Source organism: Centrocercus urophasianus, unplaced genomic scaffold (genome assembly GCF_019232065.1).
Source record: "Centrocercus urophasianus isolate 14NV4802_14NV808 unplaced genomic scaffold, USGS_Curo_1.0 seq_17, whole genome shotgun sequence".
Taxonomy (NCBI): Eukaryota; Metazoa; Chordata; class Aves; order Galliformes; family Phasianidae; genus Centrocercus; species Centrocercus urophasianus.
This window is the reverse complement of record NW_024884722.1, coordinates 23446392-23461323: the sequence shown is the minus strand read 5'-3', so window position 1 is coordinate 23461323 and position 14932 is coordinate 23446392. Positions and strand designations below refer to the sequence as shown.

General features: G+C 44.2%; 1 protein-coding gene across 3 annotated transcripts in view; it reads right to left on the bottom strand.

The window, feature by feature from the left end:
* Positions 1-557: 557 nt before the first annotated feature.
* Positions 558-14932, bottom strand: part of P4HA1 (prolyl 4-hydroxylase subunit alpha 1) — a 28210-nt gene continuing 13835 nt past the window's right edge. The window contains exons 9-15 of one of the 3 annotated variants that reach the window (XM_042817706.1): positions 12467-12537; positions 8282-8381; positions 7482-7535; positions 5503-5568; positions 4951-5019; positions 4470-4566; positions 558-4070 (exon numbers count right to left, since the gene is read on the bottom strand). In XM_042817706.1, coding sequence (XP_042673640.1) covers positions 4000-4070; positions 4470-4566; positions 4951-5019; positions 5503-5568; positions 7482-7535; positions 8282-8381; positions 12467-12537 — 528 coding nt within the window. In that variant the 3' untranslated portion in view covers positions 558-3999. Of the gene's footprint in view, positions 4071-4469; positions 4567-4950; positions 5020-5502; positions 5569-7364; positions 7419-7481; positions 7536-8281; positions 8382-11280; positions 11352-12466; positions 12538-14932 lie in introns of all 3 variants that reach the window. The other 2 variants (XM_042817705.1, XM_042817707.1) reach the window with 2 other exon arrangements.

Genomic DNA, 14932 nt, shown 5'->3' with positions numbered 1-14932 from the left:
GCTGGCGGTAGGTGGACGGTTGGACTAGATGAATCTTAGAGGTCTTTTCCAACCTTAATGATTCTATGACAGTCTGATGTGTCCTCCCTTCCCCAGAACTGTTCAGAACTGGGTGTCTGACTTCCTATCAGGAAATGCAAGTATTTACCCTCCCTGACAAAAGGCTCCTCTAGCAGCTGACCCTTTGTCGGTCTGGTTTTGAGTACCAAGCCAGGAGTGCAATTACTTTAACAGCTGCTGTTACATCTCACAGCAGCTACTGAAAAAAGAGACCAAGGGCTGAGCCACGCTCCTCCCTCAGAGCTCTTGCACGCATGCTTCCAGCCTAGCATTAGCTGCCATCCTCTTCTGCAGTCCATTAGAGCCTCATGTTTCCAGGCAAGACACAAAGCTCGAGTCTGAGGACGTGCTTTAGAGGAACTAGTGGTATGAGCATCCCTCCACACCTGTCTGCCTGGATCATGAAGTGAAGCAAACGAGCTCTGTTTCCAGGAAACACATACGGTGATAGAAGTATGCATGATCAGATTTAAGACAGCCACATATGACGAGTTTGATGTGGAGGATTTTTCACTGCTACTGGCAGTGGCTTTTATTTTAAGCCCATTTTTTTATATTAAAATTTTTATTACAAAAAATGTAACAGTAAGGCAGTTTCTCAATTCTCAGTCACTGCGAGCCAAACAGTTTTCAATCATCTTTAATACAAAACTAGATTCACACAGGAGCCACGCTCTTGATCCACGACAGCCCTTGGAGAAATGAAGGGATAAGGCAGAGAGGAACACCACCACCTGCATCACCACTCACACACTTAGGACAAGGTGTACAAACACTGCCGCAGCAGAAGAGGATGAAGTATGGATTATCTGCAGCTTAAAGGAAAAACCTACGCTTTCTCTACCACTAACCTGGGACGTTTCAGTCTGATGTGCCTCAGCAGACTTGAGTTTTGGGAGATCTTCCTTTGAAACCAAGTGAAATTTTCCACTGTCAAAAGACAAACTGTTTCTTCTCTGAAGAACTGCAGGTCGTTACGTAGATCACTGATTGAAGAAGTCCTGCACAAAAACCTTGTACTTCCCAAGTGTTGCCTCTTTAGAGACCATTCTTAAAATGAAAGTCAGCCTTGGAGCTACCTGATAGCAGCTGAGGGAGGGACCTGCTCAGCAAACTGCCCTGTACGTTCCACTGGTTCTTCTGGGCTCACTGTTCAGCTTTTGGTTTTGAACCAAAAATAGGGGGAAAATTGCTTGATACAATGAAAAGGTGATTTTTCATCACTTCAGCCCTCTATTTTTCCATCCAACATGTGCGAGCCCCCAGCATTCTCTTACAGTGTCACAGTACTAGAACAATCACTGCCACATTTATTCAGAATTTCTGTCTTACCTTGTACAAATTTTATCTTTGAATTATTTTCATGTCAAGTAATTCCTCTGCCTGCTTCAGAAAGAAACAGCTGCTCTGTTAATAGCAAAACCAGACGCTGCTTTCCAAACACATGCGTGGTGGTGATGCAGTGATTCTTTCTGTGCTAGTTAACTGTGCAAAACGGGCTTATCTAAAGCCATTCAGAGATGCCTCTGAGCTACTGGCAAAAAATGAATGCCCCCAAACAGGATTCCTAACACCACACTGCTGTCTGTTACTTGCAGGGAAGCAGCAGGACTCACCCCTAGCCACCACTGCCTTCTTCTCCTGGAGCTTAAGAAAAGGGAGAAGATGGAAAAGAGAACACCATAGATAGGAAAAGACTGTACTGACATCATGTAGAAAGGTGAAAACTTGGTTAAGTAAGGATGTTACGTATTCTTTTTGTTTTTACTTGTTACAACTTAGCATTATTTTTATCTCTCCAATTTTTTTATTTTTTTAAGAGTCTATTTCTATCAGATAGATACTGCTCTGTTGTACCAGCAACTCTGAATAAGTGAGCAGTACAGAAGTGGTGGAGCTGTTTCTGACTTCTCCTTTTGTTAAGTACTGGATGGGGCTTTGTTTTGCACCTTTCAAAAACACAAGCACAATACAGGAAGGTGCAGGGCTAAGGATAAAGTTGTGGAGGTCCCACTGCTAACAGGCTCAGTAGAAATTTAACAAGACATTTTGCAGCAAAGATTTTTAAAGTAGGCAGTGTTTCAAACTCAAGTACCATAAACTGCATCCTCCATATTCTGGAGGTATTTCTCACATGTAACTGTTGGTTTCTTCTACCTTTTGGCTCAATTTTCAAGATTTTGTGGAGGCAGAAAACTAAAATTGGAATTTTTTTCCTTGGTAAAGACTTCAGGCTTGACCCCTAAATCAGTAACAACCATCATCATCCAGAAAATCAGACTGTTTAGGCAGAATCTGGTGCAGCTCACTTTAATTCTTGTTCTTATGCTAGTGGAATAGTCAGCCGTTTAGCTAAAAATCCCACTGAGGAAGAAGGATGGCTAAGGAAAGGGAATCTGCTGCAGTCCCTCCCTGCCCTGCTCAGCTCCTTCTGTGCTGGGGGGAAGCAGGGGCAGCAGTTATTCCTCCCACAGGAATCTCAAGAGCAGAACAGAAGTCCAACAGCTACAGCTGCCACGCTCTCATCTCCCTCAGAGGTTTCAATGTCATCTCAGCTTAAGGAAGACTCATCACAAACCATAGTCCTTGAAAGTCACCGTGAGCTAGTTCTACTGCGCTGTTGACTTGGGGACTGTGTGTGTGTGTGTGTGTGTGTGTGTGCTCACACATGCATGGGTGCAGGGGGTGATCAGCACAGCTCCAGCCTGGCTCATGGAACTGGCAGCAGAGATGTGAGTGACACCACAGCCTCTGCTATGGCCCCTTCCCAGTGCTTCCCTGCTCACCAGAACCAGCCCCAGCTGATGGAGCAGCCTCAGTGAGGTAAATAACAGCACAGCATGGAGAGCAGGCAGAGCCTTGGCTCTGTGTGAGCAGCATCCCCTAACTAAAGGCATGTCACTGCTGAAGGCTGCACGCAGCACCCAGAGCAGCAAAAACATCTGCAGAAGAAAAAGCAATCTAAAAAGGATCTAGGATTATAAATAGGCCATCTATTTCTCACAGAACTTGAGAACTGGGAGGACAGGGGTGGAGAGCATTCTGTGACAACTGTGTTACCTCCTCACCTGAAGTCTCATAACCAATTTGAAATTCCAGTGTCCAAAGGCACAATTACTGCTAGTAATGAAGACGGAAACATTCCCATCCCCACTGCCCAAGGAACAGATGTGTTTACTACTAGGACAGAATAAAAGCAGCATTTGTTTCTTTTGATGTGGACAAAAAATAGAGAAAAAAAACAGAGGAGATAGGCTCTGCTCACTGTCAGGCTGCTCTGATGCAGGCATGTGTTTGACGTAACACTGCTGAAGCATTTCATTGATGCATGTGCAACTGCTGGCTCACGTTTTCATGGTGAAGAGCCAAATTCACCATAAAAGCTAAGAAGGAAGACTGACCAAAAATTTGGGCTTTTATGGAGGTTGGAAAACAGGCCGCAACAGATAACAGGCTCTTTCCCACATGAAGACAAACCACAGCCACAGTTTTCATGCATTCTAGAAAAGCAAGGAGTCAGATGTCTGAAAATAGAATAGGAACTGCTTTAATTCAGCCTTCCTTCAAAAGGAGCCCTCCCACTGTATCATCAGGCAACAGACAGTTGCAATGAGCCCAAAGCAAGCGAGCAGTGGCTGGTCAGAGGGGCTATGGTGAAGGAACACCACACAACACCACTCTTGGTTGTAGCCCTCATCTGTAATTTGTCCTCTTCTTTTTTCCTGTAACACTCAGAGACCTTAAACTCAATATAATCTGTTTATAAAACCTTAAAGGGGATATTTTAGAAGGAACTAAAAGCGTGGGGTTTTTTGTCCACAGATGAAACACTGGTGTAGTTGAAGACTGAATCTGTAGTGGAGTGTTAGTCAATTGTAAACTGTAGGAGATGTGTGCATTTTACACAAACTGAATACAGAGGAGAAGGACAAATCTGCATCACTCCAACTCTGATAACGTGCACGGCCTTCGGAATTCCTGTCCCCGCTCGTGGAGCCATTTATTGGACACTGCAATGACATGAAGGTACTTGGTCACTGCATCCTTCAGCTCATCCTTCTGGCTAAGCTACGAAAATTTTAAAAATCCACTGCTTAAGTATTTTAACACAATACACAAATGTGAAGTTGGCCTAATCCATCAAAGGGGAAAAATACCTTTCAATAGCTACAAAACTATGTGAGACTATTAAATATACTACTATATTTTAGATATAAATAAAAAACACACAGTATTACATACATAGTAACACTACGTATAGAGACAGATTTCTTCAAAAGGGACCTAACACTTCTGCCTGCTTTTTATTCTTCTGTGAGGTCCAAAGGAAAAAAGAAAGGCAAAGCAACCCACAGGCATCCCCTTAGCTCCAGGTCGCAAGCAGCAGGAGCATCACCACGGACACTTACCCCATTTGTTTCCAACTAGTACTGGGCAGGCTGCGTGCCGTGTGCTGTAATCTCCTTCTCCACTTGGAAAGAGATTGTACCAGAATACAGCTGTTCCCTGGAAATTGCAGTGGAAATCCTCAGCTTTTTGCTCTGTGTGACACCAACTTACTCAACAATAAGATAGAGGAGCATGTGTATTTCAAAGATTCCTTTTAAATTGAAGGTTGTTTTCCTTATTCTAACATTTCTTTGCTATGGAGTGAGACTCTGATTTACTTCACGTCCAAAACGTGACTATGAGCCAACATGCAGCAGCTCAGAGGGTCCTGGAACCACCAGTACAGCCCCAGCAGCTTCACTTGTAAGCACGCTGTGACCGGGGCTCTTTTCCACATAAACTCACTGTAAAGCTTTCTTTCCAATGTTCAAATATACATGCTTTACGGTTTTGTGCAGGTGAAGAGAGGATAGTTAAACTGGACAATAAACCCTTCCTTACCTTTTTAGGCCAAACGCTTGCTCCTACTTCAGGAAAGACGGTAGCTCCCCCTGCTGACACGTCACTCATCTGGAAGGGTGGGAAAAGGCACAGGTAAGCTGCAAGCCTCTGCGTTCCTCAGTCACATTTTAGTAAAACAAATAATTCAGCAACTTATTTTATGTCTCTCACTTACTGATCAAAGGCTGCGTGATTAAAAACATTAATTCTAAAACCCACCCGTTTGAAGTGCAATAGCCCCGAATGATAAGTGCTGAAATGTCATGGCAATGACTGTGCTGTAAATCTTGATGCAGATATAAAAATGAATTGGCAGTCAAATACTTTAAATAGCTACTGAGCTCTGAGAAAAGAACCTCCTTAAGCACTTAAGCACAGGTAAGAGCCATGACTTACAGGTAAGGTACCTGTATTTGTTACTATGAGGTGATGGCTGCCTTCATCTGCAAATCACTTCAGTTTAAACAAAAGTAATGAAATAATTCAGCTATACAGGATGCGCAATGACAAGACCTTATTGGCAAAAGCACATGGCAGAAATGTATCACTTACATAAAACAACCATGTAGCAATTCTGTTGCCTGTTCCCAATTCTTTAAAAGCATCTGGCTCGTCTTTCTGTGAATAAAAGCAAGCAGTTTTAACAAGCATTTCATTTTGATTATTGAGGAGCCAATGACAGACAGCTGCAGAGCCAGCAGTGGACAAATTCATGCAGAAAAATTTTCATTCACTCCAGTCAGGGGCAGGAACTGAAGGTAAGTGCACCTATTTAGATAAGGCATTCAAAATGCTACAGGACACAGAAGTCGTGCCCAAGTTGCTAAGGGGTAAGAACAGCTGTACCATCTGAAAATTAGTATACAACTCCACTTTAGAGCCACAAGGGTAATTATTTCATTACAGCTACCTCAGCCTTCTCATCCTCCCCCAAGAGGAGCCCCAATGAGGGCAGCTCTCCAGCCCCAGGCTCAGCCAGACCCAAGTGAGCCCTGCTCCCTGCTGCTCCTCTGCCCTCACCAACCTCCCACCACTGACAGCCTTCTGCATCCTGCGCTCCTCCCTGGCACAGAAGCTTTTGGAGTGCCACGAAGAGCCTCCGTGAGCGATTCATTCGTGCTGTACTGCGGCCGCAGAGCACCCGTGGCAGCCACTCCTGAAGCTTTCAACAGGACTAAGGTAGGCGCATGCTAAACATGAGTGTGGGGCTGTGCCAACACCAGTGCAGCACTGTGTTCAGAAGGGAGCACTTGATTTAAGGAACAAAGCCCCACGCTGGGGGGGGTATGAGCCAGCTTTTGTCACACCTCTACTTTAGTAGTTGTTTTTGTTGCTTTCTAAACACGCAGAGCCCACCTCCTGTGTTATTCGTGTGCACACTAAAATTTCCAGCAATCAGTATTTCAGAAACTAACCCAAGCGTTTCCAAACAGAAACTGTTAAATCACTTGCAATGCTTTTGAGCATGTGCTTACAGAGCAGAAATTCTGATTAATAGCTGGTGGCTTGGATTCACAGCATAAGGATAATCTGAAAGCATTCAATCACAAACAAGTGTGCCCAGTAAATAACCAACTGAATTCAGCGTAATTATTTCCAGCACTCTGAAATTTAAGCTGGAAGAGAAATAAGTTTTGAATTTCAGTCAGATAAAAGGGGGATTGTGTGATGTGAAAAGATCGGAAGAGGTAGAAAAAAAAAAAAAAAAAAAAAAAAAAAAGAAAAAGAAAAAGTAAGCCTTTTCCAGTTTAAGTAGTCTGTCAGCAATCAGCAGCTAAAGAACAATAACAGAGAGCACTTGAACAATTTCTTCAGCAGCACAGAGGATGCCTGCATCTCAGCTCTGGCAGAAGTGCTCTGTCTGTATGGCATGGCCTGCACAGTAAGCTGCAATGCAAGTTTTACTACACTGCCTCCAAAACTTTCCATCTAGAAAAGGGCATCAAGCTGTCAGCCCTGCAGCCACATCTGCCTTAACCGCACTGCAGCCCCCTGTGTGCCAGCCTCAGTGCATGGATGCACCATCCTCTGTGTGCCAGGAGCACAGGATATACACTGAGCAGTTTGACTGTATGTTCTTCAGTGGCTTTACATTGCCAGTGCCTTGGTCAGCCTAAATTCTAAATGTGGTTCTAGTGTAACAATAAAGCCAGTGCTCTTTGCTTTGGTAAGAAGTGTCTGTCACCTCCTTAAGAATAGCTCCTTATAAATTATGGTTTTGAAGAAAACCCTTGTTGCTCCACGATGTCTGAAATGTTTCTCAGTTCAGCTGGTGGTTTAGAGGGCTTCTCCACTAGCACGCATTAGAAAAGTTGAAGAGCTACAAAATTTAATTCACGATAAAGAACACAAGTTGTGCCACAGCCAGGAGGCCCAGGCTTCACCAGGTGACTAGCTCTCCTCCATCTACTTGCCCGTGCAAAGTCAAAGTGGGGTTCATACTGTCCTCCCACTCCATAATTTGCCACCTGAAAAAGAGAAACACAGCACTTGTGAAGAAGAAAGAGGTGGAGACAGGAAACAGGACTTACCCTTCCAAAATCAAAATGAGGCTCATATTGGCCTCCTACTCCGTAGTTGGCTACCTACAGCGAAAGGAGAAGCACAAAATCTAGTAAAGCTACATTATCCAGACAAGAAAGGTCAAGAATTTGACTGTCAATTACAGCCTTTTGATAGATGGGGTTTCATAATTAAGCTATAAGAAATCACAAGTCTCTGTCAGATGAAATGTACCATGCTCCTGGAAGCCACACTGGCTTTATTCACAAATTAATCAGACTTCACTGAGACATTCTTTTTCACACCAACGAGTCCCTTCCCCGTCCTCCAGGGCTGAAAAATACTTTTTCTCTGTAGAAACATTATTGGCAATATTCCTTTCCGAATAGCTTGTATCATTCAAATCTAAATCACTTTTTGACCCCTATGTCATTTTCACATCTCTTTCTCCTCTTCCTTGCATCTACTATCAATTTTCAGCTTGGTGCTTGGACATTTTATCACCAGGAGGCTTGAGGAAGGGCTCCACCAGTATAAATAAAAAGAAATTACATTCATTCCGATAAACATTGTGAACTTTGGTTATTCCCTGCAGCAGCAACAAACTATTTCACACTACAGCAAGTGCTACTCTGCAATGACAACTGCTTCTACCTCTCTGTGAAGAATAACAGTCATTCTTCTCCTGATCTTAGATCCAACCAGACACCAACTTAGCTGGCCCCGGATGTAATGAGTGTCTGTGACAACCTCCCAGACAGGAGCACTGTTCTACATGCACTGCCATCCAAAATGAAGAGCACCATACTTGTGGAAGTCAGTCACTCACCTGAAGTTCCTCTGCTGTGGAGACATCGAGCCCTGTTAAGTCCTGTATCCTGGTGTTAATGCGAGATACCACAGGGCTTTCATATCCAGACAACCAAGCACTAAGTGGAAGAAAACCAATACATGACTAAAATATGGTAGAAATAGCCAGTAGGCTATCAGTGCACGTGCTATATTTGGGATTGCTTCAAGTTTGAGAACATCTTTTGTAGCTTGCAAAAATTTGGTAGGTCAATCAGAAATATTTCCAAGAGCTGCATACAACAAATCTGTTCTGGAGAACTTAGGATCCTGGTTAAAGGCAGCTCTAAACCTAAGGGCCTTACTCCCCACGTGGGACCATCAAGTGATGCAAGAAAGAGTTCCCAACAGTGACCTTTGGTTCAAGCTGTGTCTCTAAAACAGGCACACTACAGTTCTGCTCTTACCCGTTCCAAACAGGTAATTTAGACCGCCCATTTGATGCAGCAGTTGGGAAAAGAAGAAGTAAATTACTTTAGCATGCACAGGTTCTATGTGAACAGAACTCAGCTCTTCTACATGTCACCATCCACTCACAGGTGAGTGCTGTGCATTCTGTCTACTCACGTTACTTACCTGTGCAATGATACTAAACATCATTATGAAAACAAGTAATGCGTAAAACACTTCCTTTCCCCTGTTGAACAATTTCTACTGAAACAGCCTACCACAAATTTGGTATTCAGAACATTTGAGGAAGTGATTTTTAAGGGAGAAAAGTATATATATATATATATTTATAGATATGAAAAGTCAGCCTCAGAGTTTCAAAGACATCTTTAAACATCTTCTGTTGGTAAATCAGGCATCGGCGTACCAACATCAGCATCCCAAGGCTCAGCAGTGGCTGCTGCTGCTTTTACAAGACTGTTGGACCGAAACACCTGTGCACAGTGCCTGGCTGCCAATAGCATCATAGATCTGCTATAAAAATGAACTCTCCTCGAGTCTACGATAAAGATTGGTTTGCTTTCATCTAAAAATTCGTATTTAAAAAAAACAAAACAAAACACCAAAACGTTGTGTTGGAGGAAGGGTAGCATGACACGTGACAAGACACTGACACAGGTTACAGAATCTCTACGAGCATGGATTTTTTTGAAAGAAAAAATGAGCCAGATGTAAATGACTTGCACAAATACAAAGATTCATCTGCTTCTGCATACTGTTAATATGTGTTAGAAAGTGTTACAACGCAGCAGCCTTGGAGGTCAGGAGAAAGCAGAGAGCATTACATGAACTGCTTCCCAAAGAAGCAGCAGCGATGCAGAGCCATGCTTCGCAGCCACATGCAGGCAGCAGCCACAAGCACCGCACGCCCCACACTGAGTTCATGCCCAGCAGCAGCCCCTGGAGCCCTCTGCCTAGTGTACCACACAGGCTTTAAGAAAAAAAGGAAAACAGCACCCTTCTGTACTATGCTGAGTATTTACAACTGTAGCGGCTGCCCTGAGTCCTTCCCTGTGGCGAACACTGCTTCCTTCATGAAGTAGAACTACAACACTTTTTGAAAATGAAATTAATTGTCCTGGGGTACAAAGGCAGCCTGACAGGTGGAGGAGCCCGGGACCTGTCATCAGGCCATCCAGCATCAGACTTCACTCACTGGAGGATGTCCCGGCTCAAAAGACAGCCGTGAGCAGAGCTGGTGAATTACAGAAATGTTAAGAATTATTTCTAGGAGTGCTGAGCTCATGCTGCAGGATGTGTTTTTTCCTTCCTCCCACCGGCTTTTAGCAGTGCTTACGACTGCTGCACACAGCTAGCCACGTTTATGCACCACGCCTGTATGTCTGCATCACATCTCTTCTGACACAGATTTCAACAGCACAAAAGCTTTCTGTAGCACTAATGTTGAATCACTCGGAAAAACGCAGCCTGCTGCCCAGAGCTACATGACACATGTGGGCCTATGTGCCCCTTGCACAAGTCAGCCTCGTACCGGGCATCACGACGGCCGTGTCCTCAGCCACAGCACAGCAGCACCATAGCAGAGCATTTCAACACTGCTACTGCAGCAGTCACTGTTCACACAAAACACTGCCTTCCCCATTGAAAAGCTTTCTAAAATGTATTTATCTGGGGAAAAAAAAAAAAAAGAAAAAAAAAAGAAAAATGTTGGAGAGGTAACAAGGAACAAATAAAAGCCCAGCCTGGTATTCCTGAATTGGAAACTTTACCACCCGATACGGGTGGCTGCTGGGAGGAGAGGAAAAAAGCAGCCCTTTGAAAGCCGTGTCAGATCCGTGCTGGCACTGCACGCAGCACAGCCTGCCCTGCTCCGCGCCCTGCTGGCAAGGTGCCCCTTTCACACAGCCTGCCACGTCCCACACCGCAACAGCAGTCCTCTCACAGATGAATGCTGTCATTTCTAAGAGTGTTTGCTAGGAAAGAATGTTTGATGAGGGAAAGCAGTCGGCTATTAAAAAAATAAAGCAAGCAGTCTTTTTGGTTTTCAGGAGCAATGATTCATCTGTAATCCAAACCAGCTCCAGCAGCCCTAAAGCAGGAGGACACTTCTACCAGCAGCTCTGCGCGAGTGCAGCCAGCTAGCACCAACAGCACAAGCTCCTCACGCTCCTTTCCAACAAGCTCTGGCTCGCACTACTCACTTGGATCACAGCAGCACAGCGATGCCTTGTTTTACGCAGCACGTACCAGTACTGAAGATTCGTGGTACAGGTGAGAGACACACACAGCCTCTTCCATTGTCAGGGTGAGCAGAACATTTTAGTCATTAGCAGCACCAGGCAAGGCATGCTAAGCAAACTTGGGAACCCCCATTTTAGTTACCACTAACACGTAGAAGTATTTTCTATCTCAGGTGGCCGCTTGCTTTGTTATGAGACAGCTCAGTTAGAAAGACTGAAATTAAAATTAAAATTAGTCCAACTTTGCCCCCCATTTAGAGATGAAGCAGTACAGCCACAGAACAGACTTCCTTGGACTGGGAGTACCTTTGGAAGACGTTCCCCTTACCTCTTAGAGACTCTGTAATGTGCTGTGGTCAGTTTCCCAGTCTCGGGGTCATGAACAGTAGCACGGCTCAGCTACAAAAAGAGAAAGGACAAGGGCTTACCCACCTAGCAGGCTGCTTTTTGCCAAGCCACAGGTGTTTGAAAGGGTTCCGATTGGTCTGGATGGTATGCAATGCTCTTAAATTAGCAATATTTGAAGGGCAACAGAAGCTGTAGCTGCCACGTCCAAATCAAAACAAATTCGTTGAAAAAATTTGGTTAGATTGTCCTTTCACTTTTTTCCTCCTTTTTTTCCCTTTCCTTTTTTGCTGTAGACTACAGACTTTCTGCAAAAAAATGTATGATGCTGAGTTTCACAGACAGTTCCTCTTCATGCATAATTTTAACTCCTTTGTGAACTTAGGCTTAACACAGATGGAATGCGCGGCCAATCTTTAACTACCTCTACTGAAAGCGGGAGGGAGATCGGGGCCACAGTTCCTTTCAGAAACAGACAGGCTTTCTCCTGAAGCAAATTTTGGAAAACATTTGTTAAATGCAAGACTTGCACTACGTTATAGACGAAGTGAAAAGAATCAGGAGACCAGCTAAAAACCAAGCTTGCTTTCTGCCAGATTTGTGCTGGCAGGAGGCAGAAGGGCCCAGGCAGGAGCAAGGGGCACTCCTGGGCACTGATGCTGTGTGACTAACAGACGTACTGCAAGTGCCAGTTCAGCTGCCACCACATGGCAATGACCTCAAGCACCTCTCCCACGTGTGAAGGAGCTTCAGGTGCTCTGCTAGATTTTGCAAAGGGAAGGAGGATAATTTTTGGCTGGTGACAACAGCAAAGAGAAAGGGAGTACTAAAATCACCGCAATCCACTGAAAGTTTTGCAGCATTAAGTGTTTTTGTATGCTGAATGAGATACCTGCTTTTGGCACAGATCATCACTTGAGAACACATATTGAGAAGGTGACCAAAAAAACCCAAAAAAATCAACAACAAACAGAAAGCAAACACTCCTTCTAGCTGAAGGAAAAGACTGAGAAACTCAGCAGTAACAGCCTGTTACAGGATCTGCGTATAATAAAGTGATGGACTACAAAGCCAAAGTTGTCTTTATAGACCACCTCCTTTCTTCCCATAATGAGCAGAACCTACGTACTCATTACAGGCCCAAAACATCTGGCATAGAGCTCTCTTACCTTTTGCTAATTCTGTAATGTGCCGTCTCCAAGGCTCCTGTTATGGGGTTTGAAATGGTGGCTCGCCTCAGCTGTGAAGCGAACCATCAGAACAATTGCATTACAAAGCAAATAGTGCATCACTGCAATCCGACCACTCAGAAGCCTAAGGGGAAATGTCACACAAGCCTCTATGCAGACCACCCAAACCACCCAGTCACCTTTCAAGGTGGTTTTTCTTTTACGGAACCAGGAAAGAAAATTGTAAAGCTGTGATGGGAAGGAGGGGGACCCTCCCATTTTACTGGAAAGAGAGTTGAGGAGAGAATTTGTGTGTGGTTTTCCTGCTTGTTTTTAAATGTATATGCGTGTAGATATTTTTTTGAAAGCAGTAGAGAAGATCAGCTTTTTCAGGAATCAGTGTTGGCACTTCTGGAGCAAGAGCAACAGCTGTCTGAATAAAGCAAGCTGGAAGCTTTCCTTTTCTTCATACTGCAACAACTGCTGCGAGCAACACAGCTTTGGGACAGGTGTACAATTGGTCCTTTGTTACTCTGTCCTGCACGTGAGTTTTACAGTTACATTGAATCCAAGCAATGCTGTGACACTGTATACATGAAAGATGAGTAGAAGCCTACCTTCTGAATATTTCTGTACTAAACGCAACTCTGCACACTTCTTTAACAGCAACTGCTAGGAAAACCTACTTGCTTTGTCCATGGACACATTCACATTTTGTTCCCGGAGTGTGAACTCCCAGCTCAAGGCTTTGCCCTTTCCTCTACTGCACTCCATTTACTTGACACTGTCCCATCTGTGGTAACACCGATTCAGATTCCTTGTACTGCAAAGACACTCCACTGTTCAGAATGGAAAGCTTCAGTTGCAGAGCTTACATTTCGGAAGAAGTTGCACATTTTGGTGAGCTCTAGGCACAACACGGCACACCAAGTCCCACACCAAACACAAGTAGCATTTTTCTCTTGTTAAAGGAAACTAACTTCACCCAAGCCTCCCTATCCCAGCTGACAAGAACAGGTGCCGGGAACTCTGAGCAAACAGCTTCTCATCCCATCCCACGCAGACACATGTAAGAATCAAGTCACAAATGTTGACTCCAGACAGAGTCCCAAAGCTGGATGCTAAGCCTCCCTCCAGCCAGCTCATGGCAGAGCAACACAAGGCTGGGCACAGATCACACAGCAGGATCTTCTGGGAGGCAGCGACAGCAACATCCCCGGGATCAAGTCGGGAACAGGCCATCCTTCTGCCTTAAAAATAATGCTCCTGCTGCATTGGTTTCTGAGCTCTACAAAGCCTTGGCCACAGGAATTACATGGAACACTAACAGCATTAAGATTCTACATCACTGAACTGCAAATCTGCAGTCTTTGACATGAGCCAAACATTTGACAGGAAGAACATCTTGGCAGCTCTTGAAGTTTAAAATAGCCACGTGTTCAGAGATCCATTCAGGCTCTTATTTTCCGTGCTAAGACTTATTTCTACATCATCAAGATATCAAGTCATACTTCACAGCTATAATGCCAGGCTCTGCAGCAGCAAAGGGGCTTAATCACCAAGAGGCAAACAACTGGCCTTCAACCTTTTGACCTGCAGCAAGGCTGCTGGCAAATGTTTTATGGGCAAGTGAAAAGAATCACTCGTACCTCCATATGGCTCCGAGTGTCACCTCAGAAACACAACACATCAGCCTTTAGGAAGCTTTAAAGTCCACTTCAGGCTACCTAATATCCAGTGTGGTGGCCAAGGGCAGCCTCACCTGCCACGTGTTCAGATATAAGGCATCGCTAGCTTACTTTGCAGCAGATGAAGCTGAGTGTCCTGTACTTAATGAATTTCTTGCCTAATCTTCATTTGCTCAGCTTTCTCTGGACAAGAAGCCATTCAGGCTGGAGAAAGGAAGCAGGAAAATTATACTTAGACAACTTCAAATCTTATTTTAGAAATAACTGATAACTTGGAGAAATTGAGTTATTTCCTTATATCTACATCTTAAATGCACACGATGCAGTCACACCAGCTGGATTCAGATGGCAACTCAGTCAGTTCTTTGTTTATCTTGGACACTCCTGTTCACTCTGACAGCTGATTTGGCTTGGAACCAGGCCCTCAGAAACAAGAACCTTGGAATCCAGTTTCTGAAACAGAATTTGAAGAGCTGGAATTCTGAATAAGCAGCATAGCAGCACTGATAAGTCTTGCCCTGCTGTAGCTCTTTCATTTGCAGGTAACTTCAGAGCCTGGGAGACAGAAGTCATTTTTATATTTCTATACAGAATGGGCCATTCATTACTGTCTATAGAGTAAAGTGGCACTCCAAACCAGAGGAATGCTTTTCCCTAGAAGGCTCTCTTATCCATGTCATAATTGTGGCAAATCAACAAAAGAGGGAGAGCCTATCTGATAAGTATACTTCAAGGCAGCCTGGCTGCAGTGTGTTTGTTTTCTGTCATATAATGCTCT